Below are 24,214 nucleotides of genomic sequence, written 5' to 3' on the forward strand. Positions count from 1 at the left end.
GTGTTTGCTGTGCAAGTGAGGTTTTCTTGTACGTGCGTTACTTGTTATTATTGTGTGGTTTTAATACAATACTTGATTTTTGAACAATTGTTTGGTGTGGTTTCACCATTGGTCATTAATATATAATAATAACCACCTTTAGAGGCCATTTTTCCCCGCAAAGCGGGGGTTGGCCTTTTTCGGGCACCGTGGTTGTTGTTGTTTTTTGGTCCCCTTTTTGAAGCAATGTTTTACGGCCGGATGCCCTTCCTGACGCCAACCCTTTTTGCCGCCTTTAACGACAAACAGGGAATTACCAGTGAGCTGGTACTCAATTAGCCGACCTCGGAAGGATGACAGGCTGAGTCAACCCCCAAGTTCCAGTTGGCACACATAATAGCACATCTTTCTGCCGTGACTCCTTTTGGGGCTCGGAGGTACACCGTGGCCGGTGTTTGGGGAGGAGCACGTAACACTAAGCATGGACAATTTCAAGGCTACAAGTCCATCTCCAGAGATCTTGATGTTCCTGTGTCCACCATACGCAATGTTATCAGGAAGTTTAAAGCCCATGGCACTGTAGCCAACCTCCCTGGACGTGGCCGCAAGAGAAAACTTCATCAAAGATTGCAGCGAAGGATTGTTTGAATGGGGGAGAAGCACCTAAATCAACTGCCAAACAGTTTCAAGCTGACCTTCAGACACGAGGTACGACAGTTTCAACTTGCACCATCCGACGCCAACTCAATGAAAGGGGGTTATATGGTAGGAGACCCAGGACACCACTGCTGAGAAAGCCTGACTGGAGTTTTCCAAAACATGCCTGAACAAGCCAAAATCCTTCTGGAAGAATGTCCTGTGGACAGATGAGACCAAATTAGAGCCTTTTGGTAAAGCACATCATCTCTATGTTTACAGAAAACAAAATCAAGCCTTCAAAGAAAAGAACACCTTCCCTACAGTCAAACATGGAGGAGGTTCAGTGATGGTTTGGGGGTTGCTGTGCTGCCTCTGGTACTGGGTGTCTTGAATGTGTGCATGGCATCATGAAATCAGGAGATTACAAAGGCATTTTGGAGCGCAATGTTCAACCCAGTGTCAGAAAGCTGGATCTCCGTCAAAGTTCATGGGTGTTGCAGCAGGACAATGACGCCAAACACACTTCCAAAAGCATCCAGGAATGGTTCATGACAAAACGCTGGACTGTTCTGAAGTGGCCAGCAATGAATCTAGATCTAATTCCCATTGAACACCTGTGGGAGATCTGAAAACAGCAGTTGGGAGAAGGCACCCTTCAAATGTGGGAGAACTGGAGCAGTTTGCACAAGAAGAGGGGGCCAAACTGCCGGTAGAGAGGTGTAGGAAGCTCATTCATGGCTATAGGAAGCGCTTCACTGCAGTTATTTTGTCCAAAGGTCGTGCTGGTGTTGCCAGTACCAAATATTAAGTGTCGGGTGTCAATAATTTTGTCAATGCCATTTATTTTTATTTTCTGATTTTAAAGGATATATTAAGTTCTGAATCAAAAACACAGGTTCTGCCATATTAACAGTGAAATAAAGAATTGTGGAGAACAAATACTTTTGTCAATTTCAACTTATTTTTGGAGAAAATTGTGAGTTGCTTGAAAAAAGTGCAAGGGTGCCAATATTTCTGGCCACGACTGTACGCTACCTCTCTGCCAAATTTTGTCTGAATCCGTCCACAACTTTTTGAGATATCTTGTTCACGAACAAACAGACAAACAGACAGACAGACAGACAGGGGTGAAAACATAACCTCCATCCACCTTTGGTGGACGAAAGTAAAAAATATATAGACGTAAGTAAAATATTTTAAAACTCTGTTTCATCATTAGTGTAACGAGGAATTTGTTTTTTTTTTATAAAAATGAAGCCTGTTTTGTCTCTTCGATGTAGTTTTGTGTTGACACTTTTAACACAAAAAATGTTGGAAATCAATTCCATTAATAAGGGGCTCAACGAGGGGCGGACATGAAGATTATTCAGATAATGTAATGCCTACAAATAGATCTTACGCCCCACCAAGTTAACTTTTAATTTATTGCGGCGAGGGTTGTGAAATTTTCCATAACTGAGAATTTGACATGGAAAGGTCGCTCCTCCATCACAAGATGCAGGCTGAAGCAGGATTGCAGTGGAGGAAGAAGAAACCTCAACTGAATCAATGAGTCCTCACTCAAATAGACAGATAAACAAACAATATGGAATTGGGGTCCACATTATTCCTCTATCTGCTGTTCTGTGGCCTCTCCAGGGTAAATATAGTCACCTTTGTGCCGAGACACCCTCACCCTTCCACCCTCCCCTCTTCTCCTCCCTCCCTGGTGGAAAGTATCCCATGGCAGTTTATTACTGGACCGAATACTGTATCTGTCTAAAAAAGGAAATTGTCCATGAGGACGACTGCGGATTATCTCATGCCCAGCTGTCCATCATCCTGCTGTTTTGTCTTTGTTCCCCCTCTTTCACGTCCCTTGATTCCATCCCATCTCTTTACAACACTGCCGCACACAAGGAAGCATTGCATCTCGGAAAACTTCTCCCTTAATCCTTCTATTACCACTCATGTCCCCAAAGAAATTTCCCCCTGTGGTGCAGATGGCCTGTGAGGGAGGAGGTAGAAAGGGAGGTGGGAGAAACAGACCCGAGGGGAGAGCGAGAGCATGGGGAGGAGGGTGGGGGGGGGGGCGGGGGGGTATAAAATTCCCAGTTGGAATTTTTGAAGAGTATTGGCTGAGGGTCCATTGGGAGAGAGAGAGAGGAGAAAAGAGACTGAGGTGAGAACAAGCAGAGGACCACACGAGTGGTGCGCGGGTTGTTCCGGCGTTCTCGGTATGCAGAGATCAAATTATTTTCATATTCATAAATCTTTGTCCAGACCACGTTTGGATTGACATGGATGCAATACAATAGAATGTAATTATGACGTCATGATCAATTACAAGAGTGACGAACTGGCATTTTAAATATATATAAATATATATATTTTTTTTTTTTTACAGTGGTCGAGGCTCATGGAAGAGCTTTTTGTAATATGGAGAGAGTCATTGCTTTGGCAATATAAACTCCAAATCCTTAAGTTTTTGGATGAAACCTTTTTATGTGCATTTTGGTGGTTTTCTTTAAGGGTGCAGTTACGAAACTGGTGTTCATCTGTATCTTCCATTCCGAGAGACAAAATGGTGAAGACTGGAGAAAACTGTTAGACATTAAAATTCAAAAGTTTTTCATAGGTAGGAATGCCAACATTTTGAAATTATTCGAGAAAAGAAAACATGAAAGTGAGATGCAGCAAAGTTTTTGCGATTGCGAGGAACTCAAGGCAAAGAGTGCAGAAGTGCTGTTAGTGAGTGAAATGGAGAGCAGGGTGACATGAGGCAAAAAGAAGATGGACATATCTACCAGTGTATTAATAGAGACAGATCTGTCCATAGATAGCACAGAGGGCAGAACGAGTTTGGCAGATGTTCATGATACTTCAAAGACAAGAATAGACAATTTGATTTAAATGACATTCAGTTCATTGATCTTCATTAACTTTATAGGAATCCTAACAACATTTTTTTTCTATCTTGAAAGCAACTTCAAATTAGTCTTTGTCTCTACCTTTTGGCAGTTTTTCAAGACGATGTGGTAATTATTTATAGCTTCTCATCACATTTGATGGTGATTTTTTTCATTCGTAAATACCTGTTCACTCTGTTAACGTGACGCGGTGAAGAAAGAAGCTGAAGTTTGCAAGGAAGTATTTTTTTGTGAGATTCGGGTGTTTTCTTGAAGAAAAAGATTGTACTGAACGTTTTAAGTCAGGATTTCTTTATAGACGACATTGCTGTGCATACCTGTCGCTTCGCTGATGGATTTAATGAAAAAACAACATGTTGTATTTTCCAAATATTCTGCTCTATTCACTCTATGATTTGCCCGAAGTCATCTTCCATCCGCTTGGAAGTCACCAACATTACCTTAATCAATCATCCTAGCTGCTTATATGTGGCATGATCAAAAATCACTTTTGCTTTGCTGCGAAGCTCAGTGTTGGATGTTTAGGTTTGAACCTACGCTTAAAATGAGTGAAATAAAACATTTTGAAATTTTTAAATTATTCTCACTCAGATTTCAACATCACTGTAATGTATTCAAGTTGTTTTAACTTTCTCTATATGAGATGATTTGTAATACCGAATACCACCACTGGTTGGTTTTATACGACGCACATTTACATAGAGAGAATTGGGGTCTTGCCACTCCCCCAGATATTCCACCGAGACAGAAACCATACCTGGGGTACCCTTTGGTGACATGCAAAATTTGGTTGTGTTTAGTTCAATAGTTTTTTTCATTTTTGAAGCATATATAAATATACAAATTCACTTTTATAGTTTAGATGTCCACCTGCGAATCTAAACGAGGATGTAAAATGATATGATGTGACACTTCTTAAAAAGGATTTTTAATAACATTTTGTTGTCGTTTCTTGCTGCCTCTGTTGTGGTGGTTGTGGTTATCGTTGTTTGTGTGCTCCTTCCATGTACTTTTATATTTTTAGCCACGTCGCAGACGCTGCTCATAGAGTGCCCTCTGCTGTTGTCCTTGTTCTTCTTCTTCTTGTTCTTGTTGTTCTTGCAGAAAAGACAAAACCTCAAAGCTCCACCCATTCTGGGAACCATAGCTCCACCCATTGTGGGAGAGGCTTCATATAAACAAATATCCACCATTTTATGAACTCGCATAGCTTTGAGGCCTGTTTTGTAGGCCCGTGGTGTCTTGCTCTCTCACACAGTTTTCTTTCAAATCAAATTCGATATATCATTTCATTTTTCACAGTCGCTAACATAGTTTTACACTCGGTTGAAAAAAAACGTGAAGAAAATCCGATGAAAGTTGCCCTTTATAGAACGAAATGAATTCTCAAAGGCCTGTAACTTCAAGTCCATTGAGATATATTTTGTTTAAATCGCGGCATGGTCAGTCATACACCGCCCGAAATAACAGACGGGAAAATGCCGAGATATATATATTTTGTTTAAATCACGGCATGGTCAGTCATACACCGCCCGAAATAACAGACGGGAAAATGCCGAGATATATTAAAAATTCGTCCATTTGATGACAATCGTCACAATGAAATATTTAATTTATACGTCGTCACAATAATGTGGAGAGAGGAGCATAGCTTCGTTCACGTGTCGCCACATACGGGAAATTGCCGAGATGTATATTTTTTAAATCGCGGCATGGTCAGTCATACACCGCCTGAAATAACAGACGGGAAAATGCCGAGATATATTAAAAATTCGTCGCCACACACGGGAAATTGCCGAGATATATTTTCACTTTGCACAAAAATAACATCAAGTAATCGAATCAATAGGAATGTCCTGTGCCTATAACATCGACGTTATAGGCACAGCTGCATCTAGGCATTGTGTAACATCGACGCGGCTTTTGTTTTAATTAAAACTTTTTGTACTTGTTCTTGTTGTTCTTGCAGAGAAGACAAAACCTCAAAGCTCCACCCATTCTGGGAACCATAGCTCCACCCATTGTAGGAGAGGCTTCATATAAACAAATATCCACCATTTTATTAACTCGCATAGCTTTGAGGCCTGTTTTGTAGGCCCGTGGTGTCTTGCTCTCTCACACAGTTTTCTTTCAAATCAAATTCGATATATCATTTCATTTTTCACAGTCGCTAACATAGTTTTTGACTCGGTTGAAAAAAAACGTGAAGAAAATCCGATGAAAGTTGCCCTTTATAGAACGAAATGAATTCTCAAAGGCCTGTAACTTCAAGTCCATTGATATATATATTTTAAAAATCGCGGCATGGTCAGTCATACACTGCCCGAAATAACAGACGAGAAAATGCCGAGATATATTGTTTTTTTTTAAAATCGCGGCATGGTCAGTCATACACCGCCTGAAATAACAGACGGGAAAATGCCGAGATATATATATTTTGTTTAAATCGCGGCATGGTCAGTCATACACCGCCTGAAATAACAGACGGGAAAATGCCGAGATATATTAAAAATTCGTCGCCACACGGGAAATTGCCGAGATATATTTTCACTTTGCACAAAAATAACATCAAGTAATCGAATCAATAGGAATGTCCTGTGCCTATAACATCGACGTTATAGGCACAGCTGCATCTAGGCATTGTGTAACATCGACGCGGCTTTTGTTTTAATTAAAACTTTTTGTACTTGTTCTTGTTGTTCTTGCAGAGAAGACAAAACCTCAAAGCTCCACCCATTCTGGGAACCATAGCTCCACCCATTGTAGGAGAGGCTTCATATAAACAAATATCCACTATTTTATTAACTCGCATAGCTTTGAGGCCTGTTTTGTAGGCCCGTGGTGTCTTGCTCTCTCACACAGTTTTCTTTCAAATCAAATTCGATATATCATTTCATTTTTCACAGTCGCTAACATAGTTTTTGACTCGGTTGAAAAAAAACGTGAAGAAAATCCGATGAAAGTTGCCCTTTATAGAACGAAATGAATTCTCAAAGGCCTGTAACTTCAAGTCCATTGATATATATTTTTTTTAAATCGCGGCATGGTCAGTCATACACCGCCCGAAATAACAGACGGGAAAATGCCGAGATATATTGTTTTTTTTTTAAATCGCGGCATGGTCAGTCATACACCGCCTGAAATAACAGACGGGAAAATGCCGAGATATATATATTTTGTTTAAATCGCGGCATGGTCAGTCATACACCGCCTGAAATAACAGACGGGAAAATGCCGAGATATATTAAAAATTCGTCCATTTGATGATAATCGTCACGATGAAATATTTAATTTATACGTCGTCACAATAATGTGGAGAGAGGAGATAGCTTCGTTCACGTGTCGCCACATATGGGAAATTGCCGAGATATCTTTTTTTTAAATCGCGGCATGGTCAGTCATACACCGCCTGAAATAACAGACAGGAAAATGCCGAGATATATTAAAAATTCGTCCATTTGATGACAATCGTCATGATGAAATATTTAATTTATACGTCGTCACAGTAATGTGGAGAGAGGAGCATAGCTTCGTTCACGTGTCGCCACACACGGGAAATTGCCGAGATATACATATATTTTAAATTGCGGCATGGTCAGTCATACACCGCCTGAAATAACAGACGGGAAAATGCCGAGATATATTAAAAATTCGTCGCCACACACGGGAAATTGCCGAGATATATTTTCACTTTGCACAAAAATAACATCAAGTAATCGAATCAATAGGAATGTCCTGTGCCTATAACATCAATGTTATAGGCACAGCTGCATCTAGGCATTGTGTAACATCGACGTGGCTTTTGTTTTAATTAAAACTTTTTGTACTTGTTTTCTATTGCTTTGAGAAGTATTACTATATATAATTTTGTGAGCTCCTCGCGTGCCCTTCTAAAATCTAAAGAGTTCCTGCTGTCGAAGAATAAATATTCACCTTAGAACCGCTCGCTGCATGTCGCTCATAATCACACTTCTTCTTCTTCAACCTCGGAAAGGCAGGCCTTTAAAGCAGACATCTTTGTGATTAAATGGACACAATTTTTTGTTCCAAGTAAATAGATTATTGGCTTTAAAACGGTACCATTTTTACTAGTACCCGACTGCAAAGCCGCAATGAGCGGGCGAAGCCAAAGCCTCTTGCCACTATTTTACCCATCACTATGGCATCAGTAGGTTAGGTAGTTGGTAGTAGGTAGGTGTAGTAGGTACAGTACCTAGTTCAAAATGACACCATTTGCATTCTGGATGAGATTAAAATTTATAAAATTTCCTTCTTAATTAATTTGGTGAATTCCGTCTCAACTTCAGATATTTCCGGTAGTGAAAAACGGCCCTACGGCCGCGAGATTTCTAAAAAATAATTCTTTGTCAATTTTAGAATATTTGACGCCGTTTTCAGCGTCCGAAATGTGGTAAAAAGCTTTTTTGAAATATTTTTTCAAATGCTCGAATCTCATTGGTTCCGGTAATTTGTGACGATTTTCGTTGAAGATAACCAGGGCCCGGGGAACGAGGTTGGTCTTAAAGTATTTTAATTACAAATTAGAGGTGCATAAGATGGTGAATCAAACAAAGACAGGTGAAATAAACTCCTATTGAACTTTTTCGCAATTTTTTTATGCATACTTCGGCATCCGGAAGATTGCGGCCTCCATTGAGTGATTTGTTTTTTGAAATATTTTTTTAAATGCTCGAATCTCATTGGTTCCGGTGTTTGGTGACGATTTTCGTTGAAGATAACCAGGGCCCATGCGGGCCCGGGGAACGAAGTTGTTCTTAAAGTATTTTAATTACAAATTAGAGGTGCATAGGATTGTGAATCAAACAAAGACGGGTGAAGCAAACTCCTATTGAACTTTTTCGCAATTGTTTATGCATACTTCCGCATCCGCAAGATGGCGGCCTCCATTGAGTGATTTGGTGCGTCAAAGCTTCGAAATTCTCAAGGGATCCAGCAAAATCTGGCTTTTCAACATAATACGTACGCGTTCATTCACAACACCGGCTTCGCCGGCTACTAGTACCCGACTGCAAAGCCGCAATGAGCCGGCGAAGCCAAAGCCTCTTGCCACTATTTTACCCATCACTATTGCATCAGTAGGTTCGGTAGTTGGTAGTAGGTAGGTGTAGTAGGTACCATCGGTGTAGTAGGTGTAGTAGGTGTATATAGGTGTAGTAGGTGTAGTAGGTACCATTTGCATTCTGGATGAGATTAAAATTGATAAAATTTACTTCTTGATTAATTCGGTGAATTCCGTCTCAACTTCGGATATTTCCGGCCGTGAAAAACTATCCCCGACGGCCGCGAGATTTCTAAAAAATAATTCTTTGTCAATTTTAGAATATTTGATGCCGTTTTCACCCTCCGAAACGCGTAATAAGCTTTAACAAAATATTTTTCAAATGCTCGAATCTCATTGGTTCCGGTGTTTGGTGACGATTTTCGTTGAAGATAACGAGGTTGGTCTTAACGTATTTTAATTACAAATTAGAGGTGCATTCGATTGTGAATCAAACAAAGACGGGTGAAACAAACTCCTATTGAACTTTTTCGCAATTGTTTTATGCAAACTTCCGCATCCGGTCGATGGCGGCCTCCATTGCGTGATTTGGATTTAGAAATATCTTTTCAAATGCTCGAATCTCATTGGTTCCGGTGTTTGGTGACGCTTTTCGTTGAAGATAACCAGGCCCGTGCGGGCCGAGGTTGGTCTTAAAGTATTTTAATAATAAATTGGCGGTGCATAAGATTGTGAATCAAACAAAGACGGGTTAGGCTATGAGCCAAGGGGGTTGGTCGGTACCATACAGATGGAGTAAGGCTCATTGTGATTTTTAGCAAGATATATGTCCCTAGATATGAAAAAAAGTGATAGCAGTGTATAACTCTCGGCCATCTCTGTGTTATCACCCGAAATATTATTATAGGCTATGAGCCAAGGGGGTTGGTCGGTACCATACAGATGGAGTAAGGCTCATTGTGATTTTTAGCAAGATATATGTCCCTAGATATGAAAAAAAAGTGATAGCAGTGTATAACTCTCGGCCATCTCTGTGTTATCACCCGAAATATTATTATACGCCTGCTTCGCTTCGCCAAAAAATGTGATATTTGCTAAAATTGGAATAAATATGTTTTTAAGGACCACAGAGTGCCAATAATTTGCATACTGGATGCCAACTAATATAGTAATAGAAATATAGAACATTTGTGGGGGTTATTTATCAAAATATTGATATAATGACAAAAAATATGTTAAATTTAGTGAAAAAGTGGTCGAAATCGCTTCGAGTTCAGAATTCACATTGTACATTTTTGTCAATATTTCAAAAATGAAAACTCCCAGAGTAACATTTGACCCCTCAAAATCTTCGCAAGGAACCACTGCATTGGAATATATCATTACTTTGTAATATGGTGGTTGTTTGGGGCACATATTTTGGCAAAGTTCAAAATATGTTCAACCATACCCCCTAATTTTGATATTTTGGAACGAAACATAGCTTTTGAACATTTTAGGTTTATTCGTCTACTACTTTTGGTATCTCAGTGTAATTTTTGGTATTAGCTAGTATCCTAAAGTAGGTTTGTAACATCAGCTACATTATATTTCACAATGCATGCAAACTTGCTCCACACTCTAGGTTTATCATGATCTCTCGAACAAATACGATCTCGATCTCGATCTCGGCACTCTGTGGTCCTTAAAAACATATTTATTCCAATTTTAGCAAATATCACATTTTTTGGCGAAGCGAAGTGGGCGTATAATAATATTTCGGGTGATAACACAGAGATGGCCGAGAGTTATACACTGCTATCACTTTTTTTTCATATCTAGGGACATATATCTTGCTAAAAATCACAATGAGCCTTACTCCATCTGTATGGTACCAACCGGTCAATTTGGGGGGTCTGGCTCATAGCCTAGGTGAAAGAAACTCCTATTGAACGTTTTTCAATTTGTTAAGCATACTTCCGCATCCGCAAGATGGCGGCCTCCATTGAGCTTCGGAATTCTCAAGCCAAGGCATAATCTGGTTTTCGACATAATACGTACGCGTTTATTGACAACACCGGCTTCGCCGGCTATTAATCTATATATACACAAAGAATTAAGTTAAGCACCCCCCCCCCGTTTTTGTACAACCTCGCACATTACAAGTTTGTTGTCGTCAAAACAGTGTAATATACCCATGATATTGCTATATTTTCTGGAGAAGTGATATTATGGTCACATAAAAACATAACAATCATGCCGTTTTCAATATTTTATTCTGAATAATTTAAGGTGAAATTTTTTGGGAATTTTAGGCATATTTTCACCTCAATTTAAGTATGGAGCTATAGGTCCATCACGGACAGTGTGGATGACGTTTATGTTTTCTAACGTACAGTCATTGTTCTGAGAAGACCTCTAGCGATCTTTGCGTCAATAACGTGTGTAGGACCCACGTGATCGGATCACTGACTCAACCCTACGTCTCATAGACCCTGTAAGCCGTCGTATGCGTTGCTGTGGCAGGTTGTTCCATTCCCGATGTAATGCACGTTCCAATTCATCCAGATTGGCTATTGGAGGGACCATCTTCGCAATTTGTCGTCCCAACATGTCCCAAACGTGCTCGAGGGGGTTCAACCTGCCACAGCAACGCATACGAGTCACTCTTGTTGTAAGGCTAACACTATAGGGGCGTGTTCTGTTAGCAAGCAGCTGGCTATCATTTTCTAAGCCAGTCGTTCTGTATCAACCACTTTGCAAGCTGCTCGCCAAGCCGCCCGGCAAGTGGAGCAAGTGAGAGAGGTGCTTCATTATGTTGGCAAAATGGCCACCGTAGTCAGATTCAAAAGGTTACTACAACAACCAATGACATGTTCAGAGGCATACATACCCCTGTTATGTATACTCATAATATTATTGTGCATTTCATACTTTAATTTCTACTTCGACTTTTCGTCCTAATTCTTCAAGATCTACAAACATGCAAAACCAACATATAATAAAGGGAGCGGGAGAAAAAAGGGGGAGAGAGAAGGAAGTACAACAACAATAGAGAACAGGGACATCAGGACATCTATTGAAGGGAGAGGATTGGGGTGGGATACACGGGAAAAATGAGACGGGCACTGGGACTTTCAGGAAATAAAAAGGAATTTGAAGGAGGTGGATTTGGGGTTTACGAACGGGATAGAAAAGATCAAGGTTTTGGATGGGGGAAGATAAGAGATGGTGGTGGACAGTGGAGGTTTTAAGATGGAGGGAGAAGTGGGATTAAAGAGAGTGTGGGAGTTTGTTCAAGAGGTGGCAATGAAGAGGAATGAAAAAGTGAAGGTGAGCAGAGAGTCTTGATTTTGGCAGTTTCACCAGCAGAGGTTTTCTGACAGATCATGAGCGCCTGCAGGAATATTTGGGGGACAGAGCACAGACAGAGCAGGGGGAGCAAGGCCAGCGAGGAGTCGGTAGAAGATAGAAAGACCACCATCCTGCCTGCGGTGAAAGAGTGAAAGGCCCTCAGAATAAGCTTCATCGTGGGAGATACCAATGATTCTGAATGCTTTGGTTTCAACAGCGTGAAACCGAGCTAGGTGTGAGGCAGGAGCACCAGCCCAGAGGGGAGAGCAGTACTCCATTGAGCTGCGGATGAAAGCTTTGTATTTGGTGAGGAGCTTAGAAGTGCCCAGAAAGGACTCCGCATGACGGAGGATGCCCAGTCGGCGACTGGCTTTGGAGGCCAGCTTGGAAATGTGGTTTTCCCAGGAAAGATCATGGCAGATAGTGAGACCCAAAAGCTTGAGTGACAGAACTTCTTTGAGAGGATTGTTAAGAAAGTAGATGGGAGGGTTGTCCAGCCGGTCTTTTCGGAGAGACAAAGTGAGAGTGTGACATTTGTCAGGATTGAAAGACATGTTCCACTTGTTTGACCAGTTTGTGATATTGTCCAGGTCTGTTGAGATTGAAGAGGTTGCAGACTGCCGATCTGAGGAATGAGGTATGGAGCGGCAGGAGTGGAGTCATCAGCAAAGAGATAGAGAGGCTTTTCCAGAGAGTCGGGGAGATCATTAATGAAGACCAGAAAAAGCACAAGGCCCTGAACACTGCCTTGGGGAACTTCAACCTAGACAGGAATGGGAAATGAGAGAATTCCATTTAGAGCCACACATTGACTACGACAGGAGAGGAAGTCTGTCCATGAGCCATGCATGAAGATTTCCATGGATACTATAAGAGGAGAGTTTGGAGGGCAGGATTCATATTTTATCTTGCAATTAAAAAAACTGGAGCACAAACACACATTCACACACACACACACACACACACACACACACACACACACACACACACACACATACACAACTCGTGCACACCCGTACATGTACACACACAAGCACACACACACACACACACACACACACACACACACATACACATACACACACACACACACACACACACTCACACGCACAACACACACACACATACACACACACACACATACACAACTCGTGCACACCCGTACATGTACACGCACACACACACACACACACAGACAAACACACACATGCACAAGCACACAAACACACACAAACACACATACACGCACACATATACACACACATACAGACATAAATACACACACACACAGACAAACACACACACACACAGACAAACACACACACACAGACAAACACACATATGCACAAGCACACAAAGACAAACACACATACACATACACACACACACATATACACACACATACAGACATAAATACACACACACACACACATATATACACACACATACAGACATAAATACACACACACACATATATACAGACATAAATATATACACACACACACATACACACATAAATACACACACATACACAAATGAATACACACACACACACACACACATACATACACAGTTTATGGAGCGTCAGTTCTGCCAAAGTAGATGTGGCGACCCTCTTGGCAAGGGTTACAATCATGGATGGGTCACAATTCTGCTGTATTATGCTAAAGGTATATATATTTTATATCTCCAGCACACAAAATATATACTGCATCGTTTTATATACATACTGTATATATATATATATAGATAGATATATATAGATATATAGATATACACATACACAGATACATGATGCTGGAATAAGATTGCAATAATTTGCAATTTGTTCAGAGAGCTGAAGATAACGCGCTCTTCACGAAATACACCGTGGGATCTTTAGCAACCACTAATATAACCAGTGCTGGGAGGCAGAAACCCAGCACAACATCCATGCGATGGACGGTGCACACATTGATGCATCCATCGCCTGTATGCGAAAATCATGATGACTGTTTATAGATGAGTCCAGATTCGAACCCAGCTTTAGACAGCTCAAAGACGAGTGTGCACACCTTCAAGCTACCCTGCCATCCTAAAACACTACAACATGATTGATTATTATAGTTATTGCAGAAACTGAATGGAAGTTGTAGACCTCTAAAATTACCTGTACCCCTTGACGTCCGCGCCTATTACATTTGGGATGTTTTATTGTCCATCATGTCTTGTTGTGGTGACTATATCAATAAGGTTTGTGCCCTCATCGTGTCTGGCCTCAGCATTCCTAGAATAGTACATCCCTCCTCTCCTTTTACTGCTCTTGGCTCCTCTTGTGTATTTTTAACAAGGTATTCCAGTCCTAGCAGGAACACCTGTCGTTTGACACTTGTACCTGCATCTGCATGTCAACCTGCTATGATGCCATCCTCAAACACATCTTCAAGAATGATCATACAAATTTGTAATACCATCAATGCCCCAAGTCCACATCCTTAAATGGCAACAGGATTTCTAAAAATAATAATTTACTATCACTGATCATGAATGAGCTTTTTACATCTGTACATGGAAATATTCACTCAATCACTCGTCCATGTTTTCTCATTCCTCACTTTTCCTTCCTTAGGTCCCTTACTCTTTTCCCACCATGCCTGAACCAACGCCAAAGCAGGAAGAAGGTAACTACTCTTATTCTTCCTTCCAATTACACCATGACCTCTATAAGGCCTAAACATCTGTCCAGTGGGCCTGCTTGCACACTTAATACACTAATATTGATGCCAGTTGCAGAAATAGTTGTCATTAACTGATAACTAACTTACCAACTGCTCTTACTTGCATCATTTCTTTCATTTATTAATGAATCTTCAATCCATCTTCCAGCTCCAGCAGCAGCTCCAGCTGCAGCTCCAGCTGCAGCTCCAGCAGCAGCTCCAGCTGCAGCTCCAGCTCCAGCTGCAGCTCCAGCTGCAGCTCCAACTCCAACTCCACCACCTCCAGCGGATGCAGAAGCTGAGACGAGCATGTTACTGGAAAAACCTGTAACAAGCACAGTAACTGTCGGTGAGATACAAAGAGATATTTTGCAGTGCAGCACCTATGGAGAATTCCTTACTAAGAGCTTGAGTGCTCAATATATACCAATGGTGATAGATGAGAAGCAGGTGCTGAAACCTAAGTAGGAGAAACGTATTCTTTGGAATTACAAATAAACTAGGGCATGCCCGTACTATATATATATCTAAAATTATATCCCCCCTCTCTATTTACATGAAATGGTTTGGTCCATTCGCAAAGCCAAAGCGAACGGCTTGCGAGTACGGTGACAATCCCCCCCCTCTATTTACATGAAATGGTTTGGTCCAAAGCGAACGGCTTGCGAGTACGGTGACAATCCCCCCCCCCCTCTATTTACATGAAATGGTTTGGTCCAAAGCGAACGGCTTGCGGAGTTTGGTAAAGAAATCGCCATAGCGTGCACAAACGCGCAGGAAAGCGAATGAATCGCAAATTAGTTTTAATTAGTTTTAAAACATAGTTTAACGCCAACATAGTTTGCCAACGTGAAATAAATGAATACGCTCTCAAATGTGCCGTCCGAGGCAGAGTCTGTTTGCCACGTTCCGCACACGTGATAGCTCGCTGCTCTCTGATTGGTTGAATCGTTTTTTGGACATAGCTCGCTAACTACTTGTCCGATTAATATGAAACCTTGAAAAGGCACATCCTCGGGTCCCCAGCAATATACCTGGCAAGTTTCAAGTATATCGGACCCGTGGTTGTCGAGAAACAGCGGTCACAGACATACAGACATACAGAGATTACTGGAATTATAGATAGATGGTTTGTTAATAGCAGAAGAGGCTCCGAGTTTAGCTCCGAATTCGTCCCGAGCCCACATTGAAGTGAGATCAATTTTTACTCTGCCTGTCTTCCAGTTAAACAAAATGGAAAATCATTCCAAACGGGAAACTTACTCTTTCTTAGGATGTTATAAAGGACACAAACATCAGGCACAATTAACTAATGCAATGTGTTAGATAGGGGGGTGTAACAGACACTGCGTCAACAGCGGTAAAACCCAGAGTTAATTTATTTTTAGGCTTTCAAACCTCTTTAAACCTTTATTTAAATTTAATCACATACTTGAACACTGTAGAACACAAATTGCCTTCATAATACTTCCGAGGACCAAGCCATATATGGATATCTAGCATGAGTGGGCGTGGCATATGAGAGGGTATGGTGTCGGGGTGAAGAAGAAGCCACCGATATGTCCACGTATGATGCCGATATGGTGATCAATAAAGCCTGCATCTCCTAAACTGCGACTCAACGTCGTCTTATTACATGACATAAGGGTGGTGTATAAGACTGCTTCAGTCGTGCTAAACTTCCGGATTTTTAAAAAGATTTTTAAAATCACAATTTTATTAAAATTGAAGTTCATACCTGAACACTGCATGAGGTATCGTGTTCTATGAGCTCTCTAATTTATATCACATCACTCATAGTACCACACATTTACGTATATAAGAATGCATGCGTATATAAAATCTACACAGATACATATCAACTTAAACATTCTAGATGCAATCATAAGATATGCATACAAAAGAGGCAGACAGTTAGACATAAACTTATGGAAAGCAACAAACTTGCCAATGTGTTGACATTGCACCATATCACTGACCCACAGGAGGAGATGTGTCATTCGTTGTGAAGATCTACGCGGAGATGGTGTCCAGGAAGCCCATTGTGAAGTGGTTCAAGGGAAAATGGCTGGACCTAGCGAGCAAAGCTGGCAAACACTTGCAGTTCGTTGAGACTTATGACAGACATACAAAGGTACAGAGACAGCAATGGCAAGATATTTGGTAAAGATGGTAAAAAAAAAAATAGACAAAGAAGAGAAGGTGTGGAAGGAGCTGGAGGAATATGCAGGGGTGTCCACAAATTACCATTCCAAATTAAAGCCGTAATTAAAAAATTAAGAAATGGGATACGCCGATGTGGTTTGCTGCATTTGAAAGAACATTTCTCAATGTTTTATTTCGATATCATCTGTTATGAAATTGTGTCTAAGTTGAACCCGGGTGCTAGGCTGTCTCCGACCACTGAGGGGCTTCCATAAGAACTCGGACGGACATCGCTCCGATTCATTCCTGTGACATTTATTCTGTGTGCTAGTGCATACTCGAATGGTGCGTATTGCTAGATGTTCCAAGCTTGCTTGTACCAATTGCCAATCCATTATTACTTCTATGATTACTGTATACTGATATTATGCTTGTTGATTTCTTACAGGTGTTGCTAGAGATCGATTCTGAATTAAACCTACTATTGGGACAATGTTGTAGATCTGATTTTTACAACCCTCTTATGGTTAAACTGCCAAAATCAAGACTTTCTGCTCACCTTCACTCCTTCATTCCTCTTTTCGCCCGCCTCTGGAACAAACTCCCTCACTCTCTTCAATCCCACTCCACCCTCCAGGTCTTTAAAACAGCTGTTCACCACCATCTCTTATCCTCCCCCATCCAAAACCTTGATCTTTTCTACCCCCGCTAACAAATGTTGTGGTTGTGTGCTTCCCCTTCTCTCCCCATCTTGTCTTCCGCTCCCTCTTTTTGTATATTTTGTTTGTCTGGTTGATTTGTTTGTGAAATAAATGTTAGCTCTTTCACGAGCCTCGATTCAGTATACAACAAAAACAAACAAACAAAAAAAAACATCATCAATGAAATCCAAATGGACTTATGGGGACTGTGCTCGAAAATCGACTTACGCTGGCCTACCCCCTACCCCTGCAGGATGCTACCAATTTCCATGAACTTTTTGTGCCACTCGTGAATCATTTTTCTCAATGGTGGCTGCATTTCATAGATATCGATCGTCCTGAAGCTTCGTTGAACCTGTGTAGCTGATTGGGTCTCTGTAAATCAGGCAAAACTACACTTTTTCTTGTGGGGACGCCATTTTCCATAAATGTGACATCACGTGTCACAGTAGAAACCTGGAAATGGGAAAGAAAGTGAATAAAACTTTTGGAAAATGATCTTCCACAAATCGCAAAGCACATCCATGTATCCCATTTAATTATTTTCTATTACGGTTTGAATTTGTAACGGTAATTTGTGGACACCCTGGAGATTCGTTTAAACAGAGGAGGGTTAAAAAAGAAATTCTGAAGAAACTTCTGTGGATATAGCCCGGTCGAAAATTAACTGAAAAATAGAATGTAAGCATTTTCTTCTTCATTCTCAGTTCCTTTTACAATCTTCACTCCTCCTTTAAGATTCACAGTCACGAGATGAAGATCATCAAGGCAAAAGACACGTATGCCGGTAATTACCGATGTGAAGCAAGTTACATGAACAAGAGTGAAACGACGAACTTTGACCTCACCGTTGAAGGTATGAAAACTGCAACACTCACTATTTGATTTGTTCATTCCCTCGGTTTATTTGGGTTTTGTGTTTCAAAGCCTCAATCATTTTTTGTTCTCATTATCCACCGCACAACCACCAGCTGAGAAACAAGGACCTGGGCTGGACCTCCGAGCAGCATTCCGTAGATCGTAAGGAACTGTCCCACCCATTGATCTTACTGTACACCATCTACAATTTTATAGATATTCTCCCCAGCACGAACAGTAAAGATTGAAGTAATACCAAGAAAAGCAAAAAGTTGTCATGTTTTTTGAAATGGTAAACTTGAGATGTATGAGTTGAGAAGAAGGACCGGCCTGTGGGAGTCATGAAGCTGAAGATTGATTCATTTTGGGATTTCAAAGTTTGTTTATTTTGTTTGCATGAGGGCAGAACAGCTGAAGTTTACGAACCTGAGGAAGTTAGACATTTGGGCTTGTTGATCTGGAAAAGATGACATGTTGAGATCAACTTCATTGTTATTGCAGGAGTGATGGAGCAGACGATTCTGGTGATCTGGACTTCAGTGGTCTATTGAAGAAACGGTAAGAAGGTTTAAAAAACAGTAAAAGCATCTGATTACTTAAATATTATATCTCGAGATGAAGCTGAGTTTATGGGCCTATCACTTCGCCATCGCCGATAGGTCGGTGGTCTCTCCGTCTTCTTCTGCCTCATTTCTGGTCTTGCACCCACCGCCCTCTACGTGCTTTGTTCCCTCCAGGTATCCACAGGGCATAATGCAGTCCACCAGCAGCCCCCTTCTAGCAAAACTCCCCAAATCCAGAATATCTGATCACCTCCACTCATTTGTTCCTCTTTTTTCCCACCTGTGGAACCAACCTTCACATTCTTCGCAAAATCCTCCCATCTCAAGCGTGATTAACCTCTTTTCCTCCTACCTTGTTCCCTCAACCTATCCGCTTTCTTTGCCATTCTCTCTTCCCCCATCCACACCAAATGTCCAGCCCATCTCAGCCGGCATTTCACCAATCTCCCCGTAAGCTCATCTGCACACCAATCTCCTCCCTCAGTTCATCCATTATCCTTCTATCCATCCTCTTCACTCCCACAATCCTCCTGAACCAATATTCTCGCAAACCTGCAGCCTCTGTTGTTGTCTCTGCCACTGTCTCCAGACCATAAACTTAGGCTGGCGTTAGACAAGACATCAGAACCTTTCCTTTCAATCTCCTTGAAATCTTTCTGTCTGTCATTACATCCTCCACCCTCCTCCACACATTTACACCCACCTGAATCCTCCTCCGCACCTTTACCTCTGACTTACCATCCCCGGTGACTGTGCCATCCAGATACTCAAACCTATTTCCTTGTCTGATATCCTTCCGCTCTAACCTAATATTCATTTATTTTCGCTGCTACCAAACGCACATCACCTCCATCTTCTCCATTCTCATTTTCAGCCAATGTTTCTCAACTCTTTTCACCTTCTCCCCCAGTACTTCCTGCTTCTCCCACCCACTCTCCACCACAACAACCAGATCGTCCGCATACAATATCCTCCCCAGAATATCTTTCATGTTTACCTTCCGCCTTACTAGTTCCACCACCATGATAAACACGAGTGAGCTGAGAGCGCTTCCTTGCCTCAAACCAATTTTCACATTGAACTCCTCCGACATCCCAGGACCAACCAAAATTCTTCCTTTCATTCCCTTGTACATCCCTTCTACCAACCTAACTTATGCTTCCGGCACTCCCATCCATCTCAGTGTTGCCATCACCATCTCTTGGGACAGTGTCGTAGGCCTTCTCCAGATTAACAAATCCCAATGTCATTTCACCTTGCACCTCCAACCTCTTCCCCACCAGCTGTTTCAGCGTGAACATCCCATCTGTCATTCTCATGCCCTTTCTAAATCCCTGCTGCTCTTCTCCAATCCCCATCTTCACACTCTTCCTTATCTTCCAATCCATAAACCTCTCCAGCATCTTCATGACATGACTAAGGAGTGTAATGACACTGTACTTCCCCAGATCTTGAACATCACCTTCCCCTTCCATACTGAGCTCAATTAACCTTGTCCTTCACTCCTCCTGAATTGACCCATCTCTCAAACATACATTGAACAACCTTGTCATCCACCTGACTCTGACTTCTCCCACTGCAATTATCATTGATGTACACACCTCATCAATGCTTGGTGGTTCCCCTTTTCACCCTGTTCAATGCCGTCCACACTTCCTCTTCTGTGATCTCCACCAACTCCACTTTCCCCTCCACATAACTCAGTAGCTCCAGCTCGCCGTTGCTTCTTTCCCGCTTCAACAGTTTTTTGAAATATCCAGCCCACACCTTCAATACTGCGCCTCTCTCTGCCAATAGCCTTCCGCCTCCATCCTTAATCACCACCACCACCACCGCCCCCTTCATGTCCTTGGTAACCTCATCCCTGTCACGAGCCAATGTATAGATCATCTTCATCCCACCATCCTATTCCAACGTGTATACCTCCTCTTCCATATCATTGCTCACCTTATCCACAGCTCTCTTTGTTGCTTTCTTCTTCTGTCCATACAGGTACAGCAACCCTGCATCCGGCTGCCTCCCTCTATCCTTCATCTTCTCTATCCTCTTCAAAACCTCCTTCTTTTCATCAGTACCTTCGCTACTTTCTCCATCTACCATATGTGGTTTCTATCCCTCAAGGATACACCCTTTACTGACGTCCCTCCACACAACACTTCTGCAATTCCCCGAAACGCCTTTCCATACTTCTTCCATTCCTTCTCCAAACGTTCCGCTTCTTCGCTAAGTTGCTCATACCTGGCCCTCACCCTCTCTTTGTACTCTACAGCGACATTTCCCCAACACTACCCCCATCTAATAACCTTCCGACCCCTGCTCTTAACCTCCCTCATTTTCTTCATCCTCACCACAAACACTACAGGCTTGTGCTGGGTGGGATTATGCTCTCCCATCACTGCCTTGCAATCCTTAACCCTCCACAGCTGTCGCTTCCTCACCACCACCAAATCCTGTTCTGTTATGTGCTGTTCACTGCTATAAATAATCTTGTGGCTTTCCTGCTTTTGAAAGAATGAACCAGCTATGGCCATCCCATTCCTTATCACCAGCAATCGACTCTCTCTACTCCTCATTCCCCAACAAAAATTTACCAACACATTCCTCTTCACCCAACTCTGTTAAAGCTACTCCGACATGTGCATGAAAGTCTACCGCAATGCACAGCATCACCTCCATCTCAACCATTCCCATCATTCTCTCCAGTGCATCCCTGAATTCCTGCTTCTCCACCCCATTCTTTCCCGTGTGTGTCCCATAAACTGACATAACACACACCATTTGCCTTTGTATCACCACCCATGCCATAACTATCCATCCCTCCCATCTTTCAACTCTGACCACCTGCTTGCTGATCTCTTCCGATACTATTGTTCCCACACCATTACTCCTTTCCTCCACACCTGCGTGAAACAGCTTGTATCCTCCTACCAACCTCCTTCTCTGCATCATCTCCCCCACCTCAACCCCTCTCCCCCCATTGATCCCACATTCAAACTATCTATCCGAATGTCACTTCTGAACCACTGCCCGCCAGGCAGAGCTAGTACCATCTTCATTAGTTTGGGACGCTTCGGTCATCAATCAGCAGTGCTGCCCAGCGCTATATATATGAAATATTGGTGGAGATTGGCCCAGCCGATTTCAATTCTATACCTATCAGATGTACATATATGCATACATGCCTTGATACATACCTATAGAATTGCCTTATTGTAATAAATTGAGTATGATTTGTCATTATTGTATAGGAAGTCCTGGCTTATTGAGGAAAAGCAGTGTTTACTCATGTGGTGAAGCAGTTTCTTATGGGGTGAAATACTGTGTTGTGTCTGTGCTCAGCGAGGCCAAAGCACATGTGTCAACCGAGCCAGAGGTGGATGTGTGGGAGATACTTAAGGATGCAAAACCATCGGAATATGAGAAAATTGCATTCCAGTATGGCATCACCGACCTTCGTGGCCTACTCCGTCGCCTCAAGCGTATGAAGAAAGTGGTGCAAAAAACCCCAGGTCAGTGTTCATAAACTCATTACTTTCCTTACCTTTTAATCAAAAACATTTTTGCCCCAGAAGGTGCTCTTTCATCGGATGACCACCACAAGCAATTATCACCATACTGTGCAGCTAATATTCTGTAAATTTAAACAGGCCTGAGGTTTTAGTTGAACAGAAATTTCAGAATTGGGCTGGCAGGATGGCTTAGAATTAGAGTCATATTTGTCTAAGCTAACTAACCTGGATTCAAATCTCAGCCCAGCTTGAAACTGTCATCCTGGTGTTTCGCAGGGAGGGGGATTTATCCATTGGATGGACGTCCCATCTGCCGGAATTAGTTGGTGAACGTTAAAGATCCCACGGTGTCCTTTGTATCGCCGACAACCTGAACAAATTACAAATTCCTGCCCATCTACTTAGTTAAGCATCAGGCCTGCATGGTCAGCTGCCCCAACTCCCACTCCCGACCCCACCGCAGAATGTGGGAATAATTGTGGCCGTTAAGAGAACAAGACGCTCTATTAGTTCCCTTGACGCCATCTTGATTTCCATCACATGCATTCAAGTAAGAAACAGACGGTAATGTAGGTTTTCGATTACTCATCCTTTATATACAAACTAGTATAAAAGCCAATCAAAAATGACGGATTGGAACAGTATATTTGACGGTGCAGCCTCGTGAGCGTGCCAAAGCATGCAGCCTCGGCCTAGTATCAGGTGTGCTTATACAGTCACGTGAAAAAGTAAGTACACCCCATGTAAAGTTTTGACTTTTTCAACATATTTCAACATACAGCTATTTGATCTTCATTTCAACAATATTGATAGATAAAGGTGATATAATATAACAAATATCATGAAACATTTACATTTTGTAGTCCATTGTATAATTTAAATAAACATAAATGCTAATTTCGCATGTGGAAAAAGTAAGTACACCCCTACATTTATCACTACTTCAAATAGCTAAAATTAGAATCAGGTGCACCAGCTCAGGTGCAAATGATTAGAACATCGTTAGAGAGGATCTTGGAGGAACCTGTGTTATTTAAACCTCAGACATTTCGTTTGGTTTGCTCTTTGTTGTTGAAGTGTGCGGCGTCATCATGCCTAGATCAAAAGAGTTCTCTGAGGCCTTCAGAAAGAAGGTTATAGATGCCTTTGAGTCTGGGAAGGGATTTAAAAAGATCTCCAAACAATTTCAAATCAATCAATCGACTGTCCGGAAGATCATCTACAAGTGAAGAAGATTCCAAACAACTGCCAACTTGTTCAGGCCAGGCCGCCCCAGCAAGTTCAACCCGAGAGCAGACCGCAAGATGCTGAAAGAAGTCTCTACAAACCCCACAATGTCCTCACGGGACCTAAAAGTAGCTCTTGCCACTGTTGATGTCAAAGTGCACATCTACCATGAGAAAGAGGGTGCACAATTTTGATCTACATGGGAGGTGTGCCAGGAGGAAACCATTGCTGTCCAGAAAGAACATCAGGGCAAGACTAAAGTTTGCCAATGAACACCGAGGCAAAGACCAGCACTTCTGGAACAATGTGCTCTGGACAGATGAGTCAAAGGTAGAGCTATTTGGCCACAGTACCAGAAGACATGTTTGGCGAAAACCAAAGACAGCATTTGACCACAAGAACCTGATACCAACTGTAAAGCATGGTGGTGGAAATATTATGGTTTGGGGCAGCTTTGCTGCATCAGGGCCTGGGCAGCTCACCATCATAGAATCCACTATGAATTCTTCATTGTACCAGAGGGTGCTTGAGGATAATGTGAGGCCATCTGTCGGAAAGTTGAAGCTCAACCGAAGGTGGACCCTGCAACATGACAATGATCCTAAACATACCAGTAAATCCACCAAGGAATGGCT

At 41.9% G+C, this 24,214-nt stretch overlaps 1 protein-coding gene across 5 annotated transcripts in view; it reads left to right on the forward strand.

Annotated features, from left to right (window-relative positions):
* Positions 1 to 2,734: 2,734 nt before the first annotated feature.
* The window catches only part of LOC137431215 (myosin-binding protein C, slow-type), a 55,864-nt gene continuing 34,384 nt past the window's right edge, over positions 2,735 to 24,214 (forward strand). For 3 of the 5 annotated variants that reach the window (XM_068122290.2, XM_068122291.2, XM_068122288.2), the window contains exons 1-8: positions 2,735 to 2,779; positions 14,489 to 14,540; positions 14,746 to 14,925; positions 16,562 to 16,710; positions 18,161 to 18,278; positions 18,394 to 18,442; positions 18,782 to 18,838; positions 22,183 to 22,352. In XM_068122290.2, the coding sequence (XP_067978391.2) occupies positions 14,510 to 14,540; positions 14,746 to 14,925; positions 16,562 to 16,710; positions 18,161 to 18,278; positions 18,394 to 18,442; positions 18,782 to 18,838; positions 22,183 to 22,352 (754 nt within the window). In that variant the 5' untranslated portion in view covers positions 2,735 to 2,779; positions 14,489 to 14,509. Of the gene's footprint in view, positions 2,835 to 14,488; positions 14,541 to 14,745; positions 14,926 to 16,561; positions 16,711 to 18,160; positions 18,279 to 18,393; positions 18,443 to 18,781; positions 18,839 to 22,182; positions 22,353 to 24,214 lie in introns of all 5 variants that reach the window. The other 2 variants (XM_078781682.1, XM_068122289.2) reach the window with 1 other exon arrangement.

Source organism: Myxine glutinosa, chromosome 7 (genome assembly GCF_964187855.1).
Source record: "Myxine glutinosa chromosome 7, kmMyxGlut1.1, whole genome shotgun sequence".
NCBI classification, from domain to species: Eukaryota; Metazoa; Chordata; class Myxini; order Myxiniformes; family Myxinidae; genus Myxine; species Myxine glutinosa.